Here is a 22,766-nt window from a genome sequence, read left to right as displayed (position 1 = left end):
AGAATGGACCTCAGTGTTTGGGTATATGACTGACCTGGACCCTACCCCTGCCCTCTGTTGATGTTATTATCAGTTCCATGGATTTAACTGTCATTTATATATACTAGTTAGTCATCTTTTCTTTCCTGAATTCCAGTTGTGCATTTCCAATTGCTTGCTAGATATTTTCCATTGGATATACTGTAGTTACTCTCAAACTTAAGATGTTCCAAGCAGAATTCTTGTATTTCCTCCTTATTTCTGTATTTCTACCAAGAACACCAATTTTCCAGTAAACCTGTTTGCAATCTAATAGTCAGTCTTGGCTCTTCATTCTCTGACCCTGTTTTCTTCTGAAGTATTGTCTTTTAATTTTCATCAAATTATTTTGTTTTAGTTAGATAAAATCTTATCACCAATTTTAACCCTCCCCACAATTGAGAACACAAGAAAAGTAAATTCTATTGAAACATGTACAGTTGGGGTCAGCTAGGTGGCTTAGTAGTTAGAGCACCTGCCCTGGAGTCAAGAGGATCTGAGTTAAAATCTGTCCTCAGACACTTTTATTACCCAGCTGTGTGATCTTGGGCAAGTCACTTAACTCCATTGCCTTGCAAAAATCAGAAAAAAACCCAACTAAAACCCTAAAACCAAACCATGTACAGTCAATTGAAGCAAATTTCTGCATTGCTATGTCCAGAAAAAAAATTATCTCATTTTACATTTTGAGCCCTTCACCTCTCTGTCATAAGGGAAGTGGCATGTTTCATCATGACTTCTGGAATAATGGTTGATCATTATCCTGATGAGAGATCAGTACAATAGTATTCTATCACATTTATATATCATGATGTGTTCAGCCATTCTCTTGTTTATAAGTAAGTTTATAAGTTTATCAGATTCCTATTCTTTGCCCCCTAAAAAGAGCTAGAAATATTTTTGTACATTCTTAATTAGCATTTATTCTAGAAATCAGGACTAATTACTCCTTTAATCTACTTTCCCTCAAATTCCCTCTCCCCTCTTCTCTGTTTAGTCAAATGTATTTGTGTATCTACTTCTCTATAGTATATTCTTCTTTCTTTTGACGAGATCAGCTGAGAAAGAGGTTCAAGTGTTAGTGGAACTGAGCCACACTGCTACTGACTGCTTCTGTTCTTTCTCTCTACACAGTCCATGGCCTCCCAACATGGGAATGGTAACCCTTGTGCAGGTCCCTTCTCAGTTTGCCTTGTGTCTGTGACATGGAACTGGGCAGTCAACAGAGCTGCCTGTTTGCACCTGTCTCTTTTGAAGTGCCTAGGTATGATTCTTGTGGAGCCCCAGGATGGATCTGGACCTCCTTTTGCTTTGGTATAGTCTCTCCCTCTGTGATGTAGTGCTTTGATATGACCTCATTCCCAGTGACTCTTTATGTCATGCTGGGCTGGACAAATGATTCTTGTGCCCCCCCCCCCCATATTTTCTCATCAGAATTTGGTCTGGTGCATTTTCTAAATTATTGAGAAGTGGTTTGTGGAGGGGGACTTGGGCCAAACTAGTTCCTACTGCTCCACCATCTTGGCTCAGTCTCTTGACTTTTCACTTTTAAATATCTTGCCTTCATCCTCCAAACCTTATCAGTTGTTCAGTCTTATTGATTCTCTTTCCTCAATATTTCTCCTATCCATCCCTATTTTTGGTCTGTTCTGGGCTCTTATCATCTCTTGCCCTGAACCATTGTAATAATCTCTTCATTGCTCTACCTACCTTTAATCTCTTCCACTACACTTTTCACATAGCTACTATTTCACATAGCTTCCTATTTCATGTCATTCGTTTGTTCAGGAAACTTTAATGGCTTTATTGATTTCTGATCCTTAAGGATTTAAAATCCTTCACACTCTGGATTCAGCCTATGTTTCTAAGCTCCATGTATGTTATATTCTATCATATAATCTGTGCTACAGTCAAAATGGCCTTTTTATTCTTTAAATAGGACATTCCATTTTCTATTTGGTTCCTTTGCCCATATTGAAGATTTGAATTCTACATATTCATTCCCTAGATATGATATGAAGCAGAATGACTGGAGATGACTCTGGATGCAAGGCAATCAGGGTTAAGTGACTTGCCCAGGGTCACACAACTAGTCAGTGTCTGTTGCTTGAGTCCTGATTCGAACTCTGGTCCTCTTGACTCCCAGGTCAGTGCTCTATCCACTATGCCACCTGGATCCAGATGATTCTGGAGGAGAAAGTGAGGTTGATGACTTAGCACAGTACTCCCTCACTCAATACTCCCTCACTCAAATCCAGTTTATGTGCTTATTACCTCCCTGTTGTCATAGTCTTTGTCGAGAATGAAGGACAAACATTATTGTTCATTCTTCATAATTAAAAAAAAAGATAGTGCTTCCATTTTTTTGTTTTTTTTGAATTAAATTTTATTTTTTAAGTTATCAAGAATTTTTCTTCTCTTTTTAATTCTACTTAACCTACCCAGTGTGGGAGGAAGGTGAGTAGGTAAGTAGAATTAGAAATATGCATCTGTAACATGCAGATCAAATTTCCATATTGGTCATGTCTGATAAATATTTCACATTCTGCATATTTAACTCTTATCAGGAGGTGGGTCCATTCTTCATCATTGGTACTCTGGCATTCTGGAAGAGAGGTAATAAAGGATCAAGAAAGGGGAAAATGGGAACTGGGAGAACAATGATAAAAAAAATTTGGTTATATTGATCAGAGTTCTTAAGGTTTTCAAAACTGTTGTTTTACAATATTGTTTTAGTATTAACTATTCTAGTGGTTCTGCTCATTTAACTCTGTATATGTTCATATCAATCTTTCCAGGTTTCTCTGAAACTATCTCTTCCTTTCTTACAGTTCAACAGTATAAATATAGTTATAATATTATGAACCCACCATTAAATTAGTTTTGCTATTTTAATTGCTGAAGTGAATATTATTAGTTTTTTATAAGATGAATTTTGAGTTTACCTTTTTCTTCCATTATCTTCATTAATGTGAAAAAGGGGAAAAATATTTCAGTAAAACCAATCAACCAACCAAATCTGATGGAAGATACAATGATGCATTTTTCTCTAACCATAGTACTCCACTTTACAGAGAAGAGAAACTGATACATTTCTTCATTCTTTAGGGGCAAATGTGGTCATATAATTATTTATACAGAATTCAGTTTTATGGGTTTTTTAAAATTCTTCTTTCTACTTACATTATTGTAACTGTACATTTTGTTTTGCTAGTTCAGCTTCCTTCTCTTTACATTAATTCTTAATAGTCTTCCATTGTTTTCTTGTTATTTTTATGTGTAGGTAGGTGGTGCAGTGGTTAGAGTGCCAGATCTAGAGTCAAGAAGACCTGATTTCTAATCTGACCTTAGATACTTAGCTATGTGACTTTGGGCAAGTCATTTACCTCCATTTTTTCCCAATCTGTTAAATGAGGGTAAAATAGCATCTACCTTACCTTTTTGTGAGGATCAAATGAGGTGATGATTGTAAAACACTTAGCTCAGTGTCTAGAACATAGAAGACATATAAATGTAACCTAATATGAGTTATTATGATTATTTCTTCTTGAACAGAAATATTCTATGTTATTTATGTGCCACAATTTGTTTAGCTATTCCTTGATGAAAGGACATTTTTAATTTTCTTTTCTCTTTTATTTTCAAACATGTTTTTAAAAAAAATTTCAATTTTAAGTTCTTTCCCTTTTCTCCCTCCCGTCTTTGACAAGGTAAATAGATTTTTAATGTGATATTTCCATATCAGCTATGTTGCAAAAGGGAACAGAAATTAAAAAAAAAAGAAAAAAATTTAAAAAAATCATTCTTTGATCTGCATTCAAACTCCATCAGTTTTTTCTTTGGAGGTGGATAGCATTTTTTTGAAAAATTTTATTTAAGGGTAGTGGGGTTAAGTGACTTGCCCAAGGTCACACAGCTAGGCAATTATTAACTGTCTGAGATCACATTTGAACTCAGGTCCTCCTGATCCCAGGGCTGGTACTCTATCCACTGTGCCACCTAGCTGCCCCTTAGTGGATAGCATTTTTATCATACGTCCTTCAGAATTGTCTTGGGTCATTGTATTGCTCACAATAGCTTAGCCATTCACAATTTATCATCATACAGTGTTGCTGATACTGCATACAATGTTCCTGTTTCTGCTCACTTCACTTTGTATCTTTCTAGGTTTTTCTGAAATCATTCTGCCTTGTCATTTCTAATAGCACAATAATATTCTATTACAATCACATAGCACTGCTCATTGTGGCAAAGGATATGCATAGTTTTATGGCATTTAGATATAGTTCCAAATTGTTCTTTAGAATGATTGTTGTCTAGTTCACAACTCCACTAATAGTGTATTAGTGTCCCTATTTTTCTCTCTTCCAGCATTTGTCATTTTTCTTTCCTGTCATTAACTAATCTGATAGGTGTGAGTTGCTATATCAAAATTGCTTTAATTTGCATTGCTCTGATCAATAGTGAACATTTTTTTCAAAAGACTATATATACACTTTTTATTTCTTTTTCAGAAAACTGTCAGTTCATATGCTTTGACTATGTATCCATTAAGAAATGACTTCTTATAAATTTGACTCAGTTTTTTATATATTTGAGAAATGAGACCTTTATCAGAGAAACTTGCAATAAAATTCTCCACCTCCCAATTTTCTACTTCTCTTCAATTTTGGCCAAGATGGTTTTTGTTTGTATAAAACCTTTTAAATTTAATGAAATCAAAATTATCCATTTTTGCATCCTAAAATTCAACTCTGTCCTCATACACTTAAGCACTTAACTCCACTTACCTCAGTTTCATATCTGTAAAATGAGCAGGACAAAGAAATGGAAAATCAGTTCAGAATCTTGCCCAAAAAACCCTCCAAAATGAGATCATCAAGAGTCAAACATGACTGAAAATGAATGAAAAGCAACTGAAAAAATGCTATCTCATTTGGTCTTAAATAACTTATTCAAATAGGTTTGACTGGTAAAATTTTCTAGGCTCCCCGATTTGCTTATGATGTCACTGTGTGTGAATCATTTATCCATTTTAAGTTTATCTTGGTATGTGGTGTGATTTGTTGGTCTATGCTTAGTTTCTGCCAAGCTGCTTTACAATTTTCTCGGCAGTTTTGTCAGATATCAATCAAGTTTTAAAAAGCTTTGAACTTTAAAAAAGGTTTATCAAACTCTATATTCCTATGGTCATTACTACTAGGTATCAAGTTACGTAATTATTCCACTGATTTACCTCTTTATTTCTTAGATATTTCACTAGATTATTTTGATGATTACTACTCCCCCCCCCCCACTTCTTCACTATCAAAAATGTTGCTACAAATATTTTGATGTTTAGGGAACCTTTCTTCTTTTAACTTCTTGGTGCTATACTGGGATACTCTGGGGCAAGACGTATGGATATTTTAGTCATGGAAGTTGGTAATATTGAGGATGATAAAAATGAACTGGAGAAGGAAATGACAAACCACTCCTCTACTTTTACCAAGAAAACTCCAAATGGGGGTCACAAAGAGTCGAACACGAATGAGCTAGAATTTTAGAGCAAGATTTAAAGAATATATCTACTTGATCATTAACTGTTTTAAATTACTTTTTGATCTAATTCTGGTCTTAAGGCTGAGATAGAATGTGACCTTCTAACTTAGGTTTACCTTTTTTTTTTTAAAGCCCAGAACTCTTTGAGGAGTATACTTTGACTCCATTTCATAGCAACTTTGTACAAAAAACCAGAGCAAGGGTTTTCATCTTTCACTTCTAGAATATATATTATCTGCCTGTGTATAATTTCTTTTTGGGGAATAAGCCCTTCTACTTTATCATTGTATTCTCTTGGTTACCACAGAAAAAAAGAAATAAAAAAAAGTTATGACTCACTTTTTTTAATGCCCCATATGTCTTATTTTCTAATCAGTGTTTCCTCTAATAATCAGCTTTCTAAGTTATTCCAGTGCAGCATTCTATTCAGTAGCTAACTATGAGATGCTTATTGAGTAATTCCTCGTCTATCCACTGAGTCTGTGTGGAAAGGACCACTGGACTAGCAATCAAGAGACTAGAATTTTTTTTATTAGTTGTGTAGTAATAAGTTTAACTTCTCTCATTGTCAGCTGATACTACTATCCCAGCATGTATTTATGAACCCTTGTCTACCCATATTAGCAGAACATATAAAACCCCAAAAGATGGCAGCCAGCTTGATCATTGGATCAAACAACTTTTGTGTGACCCTATTTATTTTTTCTAAACCCTGAGTTGCTGTCTGGAATCTACTTCCTGCCTGTCCCCTCCTGTTTAGTCTGAACCTTTAGATGCCGACTCTAATCTGTTTACTTGAAATTTGCTTCCTGCCTATTTCCTTCTGACTGAAAAGTACTTTTAAACTCTACATTTGGTTTACTGTCCACTATTTAAGGTACTCACAACCTCCATAAACTACCTGATCCTAGTGGTTATCCTTTGCTTTTAGTACTGAAAATTCCCAACCAGATAGGAAAGGAGAACTATCATTAATGAGATCTTCCTCATTCTCTAGGGCTAGTACCACAGATCTTTCGGTCTTGTTTTTTTTAATGAAATTAAGACATAGGGTAGAACAACTGTAATAAAACCATTATTAACAATTGAGCCAAAATTTAAAAAAAAACTTGAAACAAAAGTAATGAACAAAATATTAAGAAAGTCAAATTATAAAATGGTGTTAATATTCTTTCCCTTAACTTTGTCTAGGAAGCACTAATCCAATATTTCTGTATATTAACATTTGGAATTTTGGGCCTTTTCATATACTCTTCCATGAGTTCTGAGAGAGAACAAGTTTTCAGTCATTTATATCCATTTGCCTTTTTTTTCTTGTTCAACTATGTTTATTTAGAAAAGTCTTAAAACAAAAATGCAAAATATAAGCACATTATATTGACGAAAAACACTGTCATAAGTTTTCTGATAGACCAAAGAAATTTTACAGCAACTGTCTAAATTTCATAGTAGTTCTTTCATTATTTTGAATTTTTTTATTTTGTTACCTATAAACTATGCCTAATTGAGAAATTGTTCTTGAGTGGAAATTCTTTAAAATGACCTTTTTACTGTGATTGTCAAAGAAAAATAAAAGGTAGAGGAATGAAATGAATGAACATAAAATTATTTTCCTGATTTTGATTTCAGTCAAAAACAATGAAAGCTCTAAGAATGTAAACATAATAAATTTTTACTGTTTAATGAAAAATAAAAGCCAAAACAGTATTATCAGTCAATAGATCTAGTCTATTCTGAATATACTAACTTAACTCTACAGATAATCTACTTATATGTGCTTAAGACTTGTTTAGTTGTAAGGAAGGAATAAAGAATTGGAGAAAGGGGGGAAAATTTTACAAACAGAATTCTTTAACCTTTAACCTTTGTTAATTCTCTGATCACCTTGATGAATGACTAGATTATTTTAAGTTATTAGTACAGGGAACAAATGCATTATATCCGACAATAAAGTTTAAGTAATAGGTTTAAATAACAGTTGCAAGAAAACAAGTAGAATAGACATTTTGAACACTTAATAAGAATGGCTCAAGAACAAAAGCTACAGCATATTAAGGTAATTGAAACGGTGATATGGCACTGAAAAACCATTTTTCCCCCATTGTGTGAATTAACTAGAAAAGCAAGTAGAAAGAGACTTCATTTTAAAGTCATTCAATTTTCCCCTACTTTGTTATGAGCAGTAAGTGACCCCTTAACTTCTCAGGAGTCTAATGCAGGGTTTAACCTCTACTGAGGAATTACTCTCTTTCTCAAGTTTTTGGGGGAATTGATTGTAGGTTTCTTACTTTTGCCACTAGCTGGGGTCTTCTTCGACTTCATGGAACCTGTGTTAATCTGTTCTGGAGTCTCCAGAGCTTTGGAGACCTTTCTCTTTCCACGACGAGTTTTAGCTTGTGGTGTTTCAGCACTGAGACTCTCTCCTGTAGACTCCTTTTTTAGGGTTGCTTTCTTTGGGCACTTCTGAGGTGTTGCTTGAATAGGGACTAGTTGTGGAATCTCATCCTCAAAATCAGGTTCAGCTTTATCTTCCTTTTCTGCCTTTAGTTCATGGCCATCCAAAGGACATTTACTTTTAGATTTCACTGCAGTCTGGGCAGCCTTGGTGGCCACTTTTTTGCCTTGCTTTTGCTTCTTACTTTTTCTGAGAATCCAATTGGGAGACAAATGAAGAAAAGATTGGAATGGAAAGAGATTTTTCTGTTTTTAGTTGTAGAAGTTTTACACTCTCCCATTTCTCTGGCAACTTTTCTGAAATCACGTCTATAGCAGCAACAATATTTTCCACTAGGTGATCTACAGGCATTCCCGTGTGACCCACACATGATGTATTGCAACAACCATGATTGGTGACCAGTAATGAAGTTCCCTGGATAATTCTATTGATGTGTTCTGACAAATTTTTAGTCGTGAGGTCTACTTTCTACGATAGAAATGCTTTCCTATGTGTGAGGGTAAAAGTTGTCTAATTCTTTGATCAGCAAGGAAAAGGTCATAACTGCTCAAAAGGCATCGCTTAGCTTCATAAGGTTTATATTCTTGTTTTAACCTTTTGTATGGAATGACCTCAGTAATGCTTGTAATTCCCTTCTTTTTCAAAAGCTGCTTATAGAAATTTTCTGTCTGTTCCGAAGTTAAATTGGATTCATCTTTGGTAAATAAACAAACTTCTTTTGTATCAGGTCTAATACCATGTGGCAAAGGTCTGCTCATGAGGCACAAGCTGAGGCTCTGTCTTCTCCTCAGCTATGGTGCCCATTTTCCTCCACTACACGTGTCCGAAGGTGCCAGAAAGGGACCAGAAAAGCTCCATTTTGCCTTTTGGGAATGGATTAAATTTATATATTCAAACTCCTCCTCCTCACCCTGCCTTCCCTTTTTCTGGCATGGTATAGATCTGGTGCTCTCCAAGATGTTTCAAGATGATGTTCTCATGCCAGATGTGTTGAGTTTAATGGTGGTAAAAATTAACATAGACATATCCTATATGAGTATACGTATATATCTCATATATATGAATACATATTACATAAAATATATATGATTTTGCCCCAAACAATAGTAATTTTTAATAGGATCATGAATATATTATAACCAAACCTTGCTATCAGTAGACTTTTAAATTTGCATTCCTTTCAATAAGTTAATGTTATTCTTTGGTTATAGTGTGTAATCATAGGATCTGAGTAACATCAGGAAAACTGGCTGGAGGAGTAGTATGTTAAGTGAAAGGTTTTGGTAACAAGAGCTGCATATGTAGCACATTTAGCTACTCTAAAATATTTGTGTTATTGATGGAAAAAATACTAGTTAGGAGACTTAGTCACTAACTAGTTAAATTTTTTTTTATTTTTTAGATTTTTTTTGCAAGGCATTGGGATTAAGTGACTTATCCAGTGTCACACAGTTAGATAATTATTATTTTTTTTGCAAGGCAAATGGGGTTAAGTGGCTTGCCCAGGGCCACACAGCTAAGTAATTATTAAGTGTCTGAGGCCGGATTTGAACTCAGGTACTCCTGACTCCAGGGCCGGTGCTCTATCCAATGTGCCACCTAGCCGCCCCAGTTAGATAATTATTAAAACAGCAATGTCTGAAACCAAATTTGGACTCACATCCTCCTGACTCCAGGGTTGGTGCTCTATCCACTGCACCACCTAGCTGTCCTTATATTTTTATTTATAAATTCTGCTTTGAAACAACACTTTTTGACAAACCAGCAAATGAATCTCCTTAAAGTATAATTCTTGAAAACATTTAAGCAGATTGCCTAATAGTGTGATTTGACTGTCACAACATTTCCAGTTCTGTAGTTTATCATAACAAGACATATAACTAGGTCAGAGTGACTGAAGCTCAACCTCAAGGCCTTAGAACTTGAAGGGCATTATCAGCCCTCCCTCAGCCTATAAAAACAATTGAATTTAGCACATAGTTTGTAAAAATAATTGGTTAAAAATAGGAGCTACCTGTTAGTACCTTCTCATTATTGATTATTTCCATTTTATTATTATCATTATTTGGAAAATTTGTACATAATTATTTCCTTGCTCTTTTCATCATTAGGTTGATTTCCTTGAGAGCGGGGACTGGCTTTTGCCTTTATTTCCTTAGCACACAGTACAATGGTTAGTACATAGTAGACACAAGCTACATAAGTAGCTTGTTGACTTGACTCATCTTTATAATGAGAGTAAATATAAAAATATTTTAAAAAGAGAATGACATTACAAGGATATAAACTATGGGTTCTTTATAGAGTGATTATAATAAATTCTCAGTGGTTTATTTAATCAGCAAAATATTTGATTAATGGATCAGTCAAAAGAAAGAAAAGTTTCAAGAGGATTGTAAAGCAGTTTTATTCTTGGTCCTGCACCATTTTGTATTTTTGTTGATATTTACAAATTTGAAAGTATTCTCTTTGTGTCTACCTTTGAATCATTAAGCAGGACAGAAATAGAGCTGTGTTGCCACTTACACTTAGTAGGGGTCAAGTCTCTGTTGGAGGGTCATCAGGAAAATGGGTTTGAGTGTTAATTTTCATCTAACCATTAAGCATTATAGCATAGTGTATAATGAACTGTGGAAGATCTGTGTTCAAGTTTCACTTATGATGTATTCTATCTGTGTGACCCTGGACAAGTCACTTAATTTCTCAGTGTACCAGACAGCTCTCTTAAGATTACACATTGCAAGATATTTCCAATCAGTATTGGTAGAGAGAGTTTGCTTATGAATGAAATTATATATTCAGTCCTAGTATTGTGTCTCACTATTTTATCCACAAGGATAACATGGGTGATTGTGCTTATTTAATTTGCTGAAAGTTAGATACATGATTGTTTTTTGGTTGTTGCTGCTGCTGCTGCTGTATAACTTTGATTGACTACTCTTAAAACCCTATTTAGACTAGTTTGCAATTACTTGTTCTTAAATTATAATAGTAATCACTATATTTTAAAAATGTTTAACAGACCATATGCTTGATAATTCGTTTTAGAATGATTGATAGTTGGGCTTGTCATTGTTTTAATGTAGAAGTATCTCTGTGTTTTCAGGGTTATGACAGCAGAACATATGCTCTGACTGATTGTGCCAAACTAGAAAAACTTATAAGAGCCCAGTGGCAGGCTGTGTAAATTGTCTGAGGAAGATTTAAATCTGGAGAGACAGCACCAGAAGATTAGTCTCTAGCTTTCATGATCAAAAAAAAATTGATCATGATAACTCATATTAATTCAACAATGATATTGAAATACCAATAATTCAATAATATTAAAACTTATCTGTTATCTACCCTAATTTTTAAAAATTAGGGCAAATTGCTCTTTCTAGTCTTTCTGGTATATCACTTTCCCATAATTTCTAAAAAAAAACAAGGATATTCGAACTATTTTTATCTTTCTTTAGCTTTAGTCTGTAGAACTGCACATTTACAATAAAATGTGTTCTTCACTTAACTTATGTTTAACTGTACTACTATTAACTGTACTTTATGTTTAACAATACTACCATTCTGTTTAACTGTACACCATTTAACTGTACTACCGTTTATGTTTAACAACATAACCATTTCATTATCAATTGGAAATTGATATGTTGTATCTCTTCAGATTTAAATCATCCTCAGACAACTAACAGTTTGCCACAGATCTTCTTGTGGGGCTATTAGACAGGAGTTAACTTGTATACTTCAAAGGTATACCTTAAAGATATTTTTGAAAATAAATTTTAAGGTTTAGGGTAAGTGAAACATATTGTGGTATTTTTGTATGTTGCAGGATAATTGTTTTCACTTTCCTCAGCAAATTTAGCTTTTTTTTTCTTTTTATAATTTGAGGTACCATATATCATCACATACATTTTGCTAAATGATATCTAATGAAAAGGTATTTATGGAGTTATGTTACTTTTCATAAAAGACTTTCTACCAAATATTGACAAAAATGTATCTTCAGACTTAACTAGATGGAAGAAAAGGGTGGTTATAGAAAGGGGATATTATTATTTTATTTTCATTTTATGAAAGAGAAATAACTGAATCAAGATTTGTAATGCATACAGCTGAGAAATAGATTTGGATAAGTACCTGAAAATTCTAGGTACTTAGCATATTTTAAAACACTAAATTCAAATAAATTACCTGGAAAATTCTGACATTTTTGTAAAGTTCTTAGCACTAGCATTGGAATAGACTATTAAGTGAGAACTTGATGAGATGGAAGTGATTTTAATTTTTCCTTTAAATATTTGCAGGTCTGTATATGATGACCAACCAAATGCACACCAGAAATTCCTGGAAAAACTAGATGCTTGTATTCGCAATCATGATAAAGAAATTGAAAAGATGTGCAATTTTCATCATCAAGGTTTTGTAGATGCTATTACGGAACTCCTCAAAGTAAGAACTGATGCAGAAAAACTTAAGGTAAGAGCCCTCTTAGGATTATATTTATTTGTCTTTGTCCTTAGTAAGTCATTAGAATTTAGTTCATGTTGCATATGTACACATCAGTATTGAATGAGAGCCAGTTATAAAAATGAGTTAGGATATATTTTTTGGGTAGAGTATTCTTTCTGCTCTATTAACACAGTTGTCTTGCTAATGACTGGACTAATCCCTCTGTTTCTTCTCTTTCTCCCCATCTCCCCACTTTTTTTTTTTTGGTAGCTTCATTGAGTTAATAGGCTTTCTTTCCTTGAAGGAGCTCATGGAAGCTTTTAACAATTTTGTATTTGGAAACTCAATTTATAGTTTGACTTTTAAAAATTCCTAAAGTTGATGAGAGATTTTTTGTTTTAATGAAAATTTTTTAAGCATAAAATCTTTCATATGATTTGAAAATGAGATCTTTCAAGTTACTAATTAGAGATTTGTGTTTTTTTCTTTTAAAAAGTTTTTTTCAATTCCTTCCATACATTTCCCAAATTATTAAAAAATAGAGATTTTTATTCAGTCACTACTCTAAATACTTTTTAACAAATGTTCTTTTAAGCATACTTTATATTTAAGAGCATGGCAGATGGAATAACCCTATATTCAGATAACAAGAGACCAAATAAAACATCATTGAGGCCACTGAGCATTTTTTGTTCAGAAATTAATGAGATTTTTAATAAACCAGAATGTGCTTCCTTACTATGATGACCTAATGAGTCACTTAATATGTGGGAAAATCTGATGTTGAGCTTTGCCTGCACCTGCAGTATTAAAATGTTGCTATAGCTTGGAGATTTGTACATTTAATGTTAATCAACCACCCAGTGTTTGCATTCAGCAAAGTATGAATGTTTAATTACCATAAAAATGTAATCACCATTTCCTACAGACAATGAATGGCACATAGAGCTCATTGAAGTTATCAAAAAGGGACCAGTGGTCAATTGGGTCACTGATTTGAATTGTTTGACAGACTTAGAGAAACAAGTAAAGTTCAAAAATCCAGCGTAAATTTGAGAAGTTTGCCACAGAATCTGTTAAAAAGAACTGTCATAAGTAATTGAAGTTAACAAAAGCCCTTTGCAATAAAAAGTTCAAGTTCAAGTTGTAGAGTTAATTTGAATTCCTTTGTTCTAAGTTTGTCAAGAAGCATGATCTGATTACAAGGGTGAGCAGTTACATTAGCACAATATATGCATATTTTTCTAACAAAGGTGAAATTATTTTTTAAGGTCCAAGTTACTGATACCAACTGCAAACTTCAGGATGCTGGAAAAGAGGTGAGTTTTTGGTGCCTTCTTTATGAACACTGAATAGATGGAGCGTATTTAAATTGTTATTTTAAAATGTGAATTTTTTTCATATCTAAGGTGATTGCTCAAACAGAAAACATCATTCGATGTAGAATTCAGCAGAGAAATATTACAACTGTAGTAGAAAAATTGCAGTGTTGTCTTCCTGGTGAGTAAAAATGATCTTTATTATAATGTTCATCTTGATAACATAGTAATTAAATACTAAAGTCTAGTCATGTATCTCTATAATCTAAATTACAAATTACCTTGCAGTTACCCAATACATCCCCATAACTATACTCTTGTTACTATTGTTCTTGATTTTTCATTGTTTTCCTGCCTGGTTAACAAAGTCTTTGATTATCTGTTTCATTAATATCCCAGAGTCCAGTTGTTTCTTAGGACAAACCCTCTCTCTCTAGTTTTCTAGGGAGGAAGAGAAATACACATTTTTGTATCTTTTCCTAAGTTTTGCCTTCCTAGCAATGTAAGAAAGAAAAGTTGAAGAAGTATCAAAAAATGCTAGAGTTCTATTTCCCTTCTCCTTTACTCTGAAATTCTTTAGAGAAGAACCATTAGTCTTGATTTCCTAGCTTGCAATCTCTCTCTCTCTTTTTTTTAAGGTTTTTTTTTTTTTTTTTTTTTTTTGGTAAGGCAATGGGGCTAAAGTGGCTTGCCCAAGGCCACACAGCTAGGTAATTATTAAGTGTCTGAGGCCGGATTTGAACCCAGGTACTCCTGACTCCAGGGCCAGTGCTCTATCCACTGCACCACCTAGCTGCCCCTGGAATCTCTTTTTAAAGAAATAAAGTTCAAAAATAAAGTTCAAAAGTTAAAAATTTATTACTTGGGGGTGGCTAGGTGGTGCAGTGGATAAAGCACTGACCTTGGAGTCAGGAGTACCTGGGTTCAAATCCGGCCTCAGACACTTAATAATTACCTAGCTGTGTGGCCTTGGGCAAGCCAATTAATCCCATTTGCCTTGCAAAAAACCTAAAAAAAAACCCCCCCAAACCAAAAAACCAAAAATTTATTACTTGATTCAATGCTTCCTTCTATTCATTGACAAAATCATAGATCAATTATAGTTCAGATCAGGAAAAAAACAAACAGTTGTAATATGGATGTGGATTCCAATGATCTGTATTTATTTATCCTAGCTCTATGACTATTTGATAGTGGACAAGTCTTAACCCCTAACCCCTTTGAACTTTGATTCTCTTAAATATAAAATGAAAAAAAGTCTGTCCTATCCTATCTAACCCATGTTTTTAAAAATATGAGGATCAAATGAAATGATTTGTGAAAAGTATTCTGTAAATAATCCTAAACTGTTACATAAATATCACATGGTAGTTTTTAAAGATATTAGACCCAAAATTTCTCCAAAGCCCACTGATGTCCCCAACAGAGACATTGAATCTTTTAGACCTCTAATCTTGACTGTACTCTGAAATTACTGAGAATAATACCAAGAAAGCAGTAAGTTGCATTTATAGAGTATATTTCAGTGGTCTGAAATTGCCTTTCTAATGTATAACAAAGAGTAATCTAGGCACTTGGGACAGGGTTCAAGAATCAAATAGCCAGATGAATCTCTAATCTCATTTAAGTGAGTATTCTTTTCCTTTAATTTTATTTAAGGCAATGGAGTTAAGTGATTTGCCCAAGGTCAAACAGGTAGGCAATTATTAAGTGTTTGAGGTCAGATTTTGAATTTAGGTCTTCCTGACTCTAGTGCCAGTGCACCATCCACTGCACCACATAGCTGCCCCGAGTATTCTTTTTCAACCTAGAGATGTAGATTGCAGATCCATACTGTTGACCCTTGTCCATGTCCTCTCATGGTTCTATGTGCTTTCTTAAATGGAATCATTTTTTTTAGTTTTTTTTTTTTTTGCAAGGCAAATGGGGTTAAGTGGCTTGCCCAAGGCCACACAGTTAGGTAATTATTAAGTGTCTGAGGCCGGATTTGAACCCAGGTACTCCTGACTCCAAGGCCAGTGCTTTATCCACTATGCCACCTAGCTGCCCCAAATGGAATCATTTTAAAAATGGTTAATTAGTTGAAGCAGGAGAGAAAATTTACCAGGTTTCATTGACTAAAAAAAAGTTACTTCATTCTTCCAAATGGTAAGAGTGGTTTCTAGATCTTTCTGAGCTATGAGATTCTTTTTAATTTAGTCTATGTTGGGGCAGCTAGGTGGTGCAGTAGATAGAGCACTGGAGTCAGGAGGACTGAGTTCAAATTTGACTTCAGTTGATACTTACTACCTCTGTGACCTTGGGCTAGTTACAACCCCAGTGCCTCACAAAACCTCCATGCCCCCCCCCCCCCCCCAAGTTAGGCTACATTGCTTTGGAAGGTTAACTTTTAGCTCTGGAGAATGGAGTGTGGTTTCTGGTTAGACTTTTGGAATTAAAAAAAAGCCAAAATAACTTGTTTGGTCATAATACTATCTTTTGAAAATAAATCCTGATGTTGTTGATGGGATTTGGAGTAACCAAATAAGCATAGGAATTCGGGGCTGAAAGATGAATGACTTTGTGCATGCTCTCTGGGAATTTAAAACCTCTCAGGATTTTATTATGAAATATAGCAAAGTAAACAGATTAAAAAATTTTTCCTCCTGAAGGGTCAACAAGTACTTTAGGACAGGGTGAATAAAAAAGGCTAGGCACAGTTGCCTGGTAGAAAGAGAGAGAGACAGAGACAGGTAGATAAAGAGAGGAAGCCAGACAGTCAGGGAGAGCTGACTGGGTCAGAGAAAGAGAGGACTAACCTAGAGTAGAAGTTTTATAGCCTTGTCCTTTATCCGGATATTGAAGGCAAAAGGGGAAATCCCTTCCTCCCCCTTACATGACCGAAACCAGCTGGTGGGGTTGGGAATGAGGAGATAGGATACAAATTTTATATTAAACAATGAAACAATAGGAGTCAATTTACATTTCAAGAGAAAAAATCTTCTACACCCTTAATAAGATTCCCAGATTTTAACAACATTAAAAATTAAACTTTCTACATTCATAATTCTCTTATAATTCTCTGCATCACTGACATCATAAGATAAATTGAAAAAGTCATACTGACAGGGTTTTTTTTTTAAGTCCAGGTAGCCTGGTTGTGTGGTTGGTGATAATGATGATAATTATTAGCTAATATTTCTATGGCACTTCAAAGTTTGCAGAGTGCTTTACAAATATGATCTTATTTTATCCTAACAACAGCCCTAGGGAGGAAGGCACTATTATCCCCCCACCCCCACCCCCTTTAACTGATGAGGAAGCTGAAACTGACAGGTTAAGGAATTTCCTCAAGGTCACATAGCTTTCTGTCTGAGACTGAATTTGAACTCAGGTTTTCCTTATTACAACTTTAGCTCCCTTTATATTGTGCCTTCGGACTGCCAATAGGCATATAAATCTGAGAAGTTGTGTAAGGAGGGAATTGTTATAATAGTCTTATTTTAGTCCTAAAGTAGCCCAAGGAGGGAGGAGTAGAAGAATAAAGGAAAACAAAATTTAATACTATACTTCTACTGCTATTCTGAGGCTAAGGAACAACATTTTAGGTCTGAATGAATTAGGTACTCTTTTAGCCTACTTAGCCACTAAGCTTTAGCAATTACCTGGAAATCACCTTTACTCAGTGTGATCCCTATATTGCTTCTTGGTATTGAGACCAGGAAGCAAGATTTCTCCTAATCTTAGGATTAGTAAATCTGTTGGTTTTGGAGACTATATTTACTTTGGAGAGTCTGTTTACCTACTGCTCTTGAGATATCTTGGAAGAAGCAAACTTCTGCTTTTTTAAAGCAGCCTTTTGGTATAATTCATGTATTCTACTGTAAATGTCATAGTTTTCCCTGTTTTTAATGTAGCTTGGAAAAAGAATTTACTCCACTTAGTAGAATTTTATGATTTAATTTTTAAGTATGTGTTAATTTATAATAGGATAAAATAATATAATAAATATGTAATCATATTAATGATTTATCAATTATTATAAATATATTTTGAGATTATAATTATATATAGCAGTCATTATAATTAATAAGCATTATACTTATATTTTATTGTAAAGAATAATTTTTTCTTCGTTTAAGAAGATTATTATGATTTGGTTACAGATGTTAGAATGTAGAAATTACTCTAGGTCTCTTTTGTGAAAGGTAAGTATATCAAAGTTCAGATGCCAATTTTGTTCATATAGAATCTTACATTTTTACTTTAAAAAAGATAAAATTAAGCTATAGTTGAAATAAGACAGGAAATTAAAGAATGTTTTATGTTTTCTTCTTTTTGGATTCTGTTGTTATAGTTTTAATCTCATATAATATTTTTAAACCAAAATACATTCTTATAATTTAATTTTGTTTTGATACAGTCTTGGAAATGTACAGTAAACTAAAAGAACAGATGAATGCAAAACGGTGAGTGGAGCCTTAAAAATATTTTAAAATTAATATACAGGTTTTTGTGGCAACTGAAGGATTGAAGAAAAATAATCATGTATGGAATTTGCTTTGTGTTTTTGCTATTATTTATTGTATTTATACATACTAATCATTGTTATTCGAAAAAACTCCAGTAACCTTGTTATATGCTACCTGTGCTAAGACACAATAGAGGTTAATTTGCTATTATTTATTGTATTTATATATACTAATCATTGTTATTCAAGAAAACCCCCACCACCTTGTTATATGCTGATCTGTGCTAAGACACAATAGAGGTTAATTTAGATGAACTAATTCCTTACCTTTACGAATTTACAATTTGAGAGCTCATATTATTCATAAAATAAATACACTTATACAACCGAACAAGAATGATATAGATTAAGCTAGTACACAATGTATTTCACTAAATTCTACTGTAAATTATTGTGTTGTGAAAGTTACCCTTGTTTTTAAAAAGTTGTACTTGCAAAACACAATTTCACGTAGGTCTTAGTAAACTAAAAGTAAAAGCTTTGAATATGCAGCAGGCAAGAGAGTGTAATTTCTTGTAAGTTTGGAGATGTTCATTACCAGAAGGTTGACCACTAGCTGATGATTTCTTAGCCAAGGCAATTCATGGTCAAGAACCTGCAGAACTCAGATCAGAAAGGCAGGGATCATATTTGCCCAGGATCAGAATACTCATGGAGCATTAAAGCTTGCAGATCCCTAGCCTGAACTTCCCTGAGATCTTGGAATAGCATAATACTCTGTACTCCAAGAAAGCAACAGCAGGATCAGCTCATAAATTCCCTTCAGAAGTGTGCCAAATTTGGCCTTAATATAAAGTCTGAAATATACTAGAGTATAAACAAAAAAGTAAAGAATCTCACCGAAAAAACCAAAACATCATAACGATAAGGATGCTTAAGACACAAATTAAGAATAAGAGAATAACTCTAAAACATCTATAGGTAAAGTCTTAAATAGAAAAAAAAACTTGGGTACAAGGTTAACTAGAATTCATGGAAGAGATATAGCAATAATTAAAAAAGGTTTTTGTAAATTATATGAAAATATTAGAGGTAAACATTCAAAAAGAAAGAAAAATTATGGAAGAATTGGAAAGAGAATTAACAGCTTGACATAAGAAGTACAACACAAGCAGCATGATTCCTGAAAATGAGAAAGATTAACTTCTAGCTAATGATTTTCTAAGACAATCAGAAAAGTTAAAAAAAGTTAAAAACCTGAAAAAGAAGAAGACAAAAACTGTCAGTTGTAAAATAAATGACCTGGAATATAGGTAGAAGGGAGACAATTGTATTAAAGAATTATTGAATTACCTGAAAGCCAAGACAAAAAAAAGATCTTTTACATCATATAGGATGCTTCCATTCCATCATATTTCAAGAAATCTTAAAAGTAACCTGCTCAGATCTTTTAAAACCAAAGAGAAAAGTAGAAATAGAAAGAATGTATTGTTCAAGTCCTGAAAATAGCTATAAAATGAGGATCATTATAACAAAACTTTTAGTTAAAGAAAAAAACATCGTGAGGAAGCAAAAAGTATTAAAAGGAATCATAGTCAGGATTACAAAGGATATATATATATATATATATATATATATATATATATATATATATATATATATATGTTTATAATATAATATTCCAGAAAGCAAAGGTTATAGACTTAAGACCAAGAATAACTTATCCAGTAAACTCTGTATGATTATATTCTGGGGAGGGAGGGAAGAAATTTTTGGTGAAATTTCTTAGAAGACTTTCAAACATTCCTTATGAAAAAACCTGAACTGAGTAGAAAACTTTGGAATACAAACATAGGAGTTAAGAGAAATATAAAAAGATAAATAGAAATGAGGAATGGAATAAACAAGGATGAAGTATTTCCAGTTTAATGTTATTTGGAACAGAAGATTCAAGTGTCACTTAATGACATCAGGAATTACAAAAAAGAAGGCTAAATTATTCAGAGAGCCAATTATTTTAAAAGAAGAAAGGAAATGGAATATGTGTATATATATATATATATGTATATATATACACATATATATATATATATATATGTATATATACACATATATATTAGGAACAAAACAGGGAAGGTGAGTGGGGGAACCACTATCTCACATAATTAAATGGTATGTGTATAAAAGATTGTACAAAGGAGGAGGAAGGAGCAGGAGAGTGGGAGGGAGTCCCTTGAATCTCACTTTCATGTGATCTGGTCATTGGAAGGTAGAACATGCACACTTAATAAAGAGTTTGGTGTAGAGATATAGTCATTTAAACAGAATGAGATAGAGGATAGAGGAAAAGAGAGGAAGAATTTAGTGATAGGCAAAATAATCTCTAAACTAGAGAGTGGATTATAAAGAGGAACTTTGAAGAATCTGAGATGAGAGACTGGTGAGAGAAAGGGGGAAGAAAAAAATGGGGAATAGGGACACAGCAGAATGCAGCTAGAGCTCTTGTGTTAAGCACACATCTTTCTCACAGTACCCTTTTTCTTTGTAAAGAGAATAGGAGGGGGGCAGCTAGGTGGCATAAGGAATAGAGCACCAGCCCTGGAGTGAGGAGGACCTGAGTTAAAATATGACCTCAGACACTCAATAATTACCTAGCTGTGTGACTTTGGGTAAGTTACTTAACCCCACTGTCTTGCAAAACTCCCTCAAAAATGAAAAAAGAAAATGGAAAAAAAGAGAATAGGAAATAAATATTATATTAAAATAGAATGGAGAAAATGCATAATTATCATAATCATGAATGTAAATGGAATATCTTTACTCATAAAATAGAAGAGGATAGCAGAATGAATTAGAAACAGAATCCAATTTGTTGTTTATAAGAAATACACTTGAAATATAAAGGTTTATACAGCATTAAAATAATGGACTGGAGCAAGATTTATTATGCTTCAGATTGGAAAAAAACTAAACCCAAGATTCATACACACCAATTAAAGGACATAAGCAAGATGATTATAAGTATACTAAAAAGTATCACAGATAATGGATTGATATCAATATTTAAACTTAAATATATGACTTTATTTTTTATTTATTTTATTTTTTATAAATATTTATTCTCATTTTGTACAAATAATGTTTTTTATACATTAATAAAATATTCTTGTTTAAGAGTAAACAAAATTCCCCCTCCCCCCAAATATAGACTTGCTTGAGCGATAAAGGGGAGAGAAAAAAATTAAAATTAAAAAAATAATAGTAATAATTGTAGGTATGGTCAGGTGGTGCAATGGATGGAGCACCAGCCCTGGAGCCAGGAGCACCCAAGCCCATATCCGGCCCCGTACACCCAACAATCACCCAGCTGTGTGACATGCAAGCCACTCCAACTCCACTGCCCTGCAAAAACCAAAAAAAGAAAAAAAAAGACCCAAAATAAAATAAAATAGTCATAATAGTAGGGGTGGCTGGATGGTGGACAGAGCATTGGCCCTTGAGCCAGGAGCACCCGGGTCCGAATCCGGCCTCAGACACCCAAAGATCACCCTGCTATGTGGCCCCAGGCAGGCCACCCAGCCCCATTTGCCTTGCACCCCCCCCAAAATAATAATAATAATAAAATATGCTTGAGTCTTTGTTCCAACACCAACAACTCTGTTGCAGCTGGATCACATTCTTTATGATAAGTCCATCACAAAAGTTACTTCCATATTTTTCCACCGTTGCCATTGCTGATCGCAACTCCCTCCTTTCATATTTCTCCACTACCATGTACTGTATTTTCTCTCTCCTTTCACTCTGACTCTGCTGTAGGGTAGCTGAGTGGCACAGCAGACAAATCCCTGGCCCTGGGGCCAAGAGGCCCCAAGCCCCCATACCACCCCTTAGGCCCAGCATCCACCTGGCCCTATGGTCCCAGACAGGCCTTCCAATCCCAGCCCCTTGCAAGAAGTAAAAATGAAAATGTGTTATATCTGGCCACTCTCCCCCCATGGTCCATCCTCTCCTCCATCACTCACATCCCCCCTTCTTCCATCTCCCCCCTCTCCTTACTCCCAGTGCCTATACCCCATCGAGTATAAATGCTGTTTCCTCTCCTAGCCACCTCTGATGAGAGCGAAGATTCCCTCATTCCCCCTTGCCTTCCCCCCTTCCATATCATTGAAATAGCTCATTGTAATAAAGAAAAATCTTATTATATGAAATATCTTAGCCTATTCCCCCCCTCTCCTTTTTCTTTCTCCCATTACATTTCCCTTTTTCTATGACTCCATTTTTATACCATATTTTATCTTCAAATTCAGCTTTCTCCTGTGCTTCAACTATAAAAGCTCCTTCTACCTGCTCTATTAACTGAGAAGGTTCATATGAGTATTACCAGTGTCATTTTTCTATGCAGGAATACATGCAGTTCATCATCATTAAGTCCCTCATATTTTCCCCTTCTCCTCTAATCTCTATGCTTCACCTGAGTCTGTTCAGCTCTGGCCATTCCAACAGGAACATTTGAAATTCCCCTGGTTCATTGAAA

At 34.1% G+C, this 22,766-nt stretch overlaps 1 protein-coding gene and 1 pseudogene across 4 annotated transcripts in view; one reads left to right on the top strand and one right to left on the bottom strand.

Annotated features, from left to right (window-relative positions):
* Window positions 1–22,766, top strand: part of EXOC6 (exocyst complex component 6) — a 218,378-nt gene that overhangs the window by 52,902 nt on the left and 142,710 nt on the right. For all 4 annotated transcript variants that reach the window (XM_074233356.1, XM_074233354.1, XM_074233355.1 and 1 more), the window contains exons 2-5: window positions 12,319–12,490; window positions 13,735–13,782; window positions 13,873–13,963; window positions 18,185–18,230. In XM_074233356.1, coding sequence (XP_074089457.1) covers window positions 12,319–12,490; window positions 13,735–13,782; window positions 13,873–13,963; window positions 18,185–18,230 — 357 coding nt within the window. The remainder of the gene's footprint in view (window positions 1–12,318; window positions 12,491–13,734; window positions 13,783–13,872; window positions 13,964–18,184; window positions 18,231–22,766) is intronic.
* On the bottom strand, window positions 7,781–8,772 carry LOC141520455 (ribosomal L1 domain-containing protein 1-like; annotated as a pseudogene).

The sequence above is a fragment of the Macrotis lagotis genome, chromosome 4, assembly GCF_037893015.1.
Source record: "Macrotis lagotis isolate mMagLag1 chromosome 4, bilby.v1.9.chrom.fasta, whole genome shotgun sequence".
Taxonomy (NCBI): Eukaryota; Metazoa; Chordata; class Mammalia; order Peramelemorphia; family Peramelidae; genus Macrotis; species Macrotis lagotis.
This window is presented reverse-complemented; position numbering and strand designations above follow the sequence as displayed.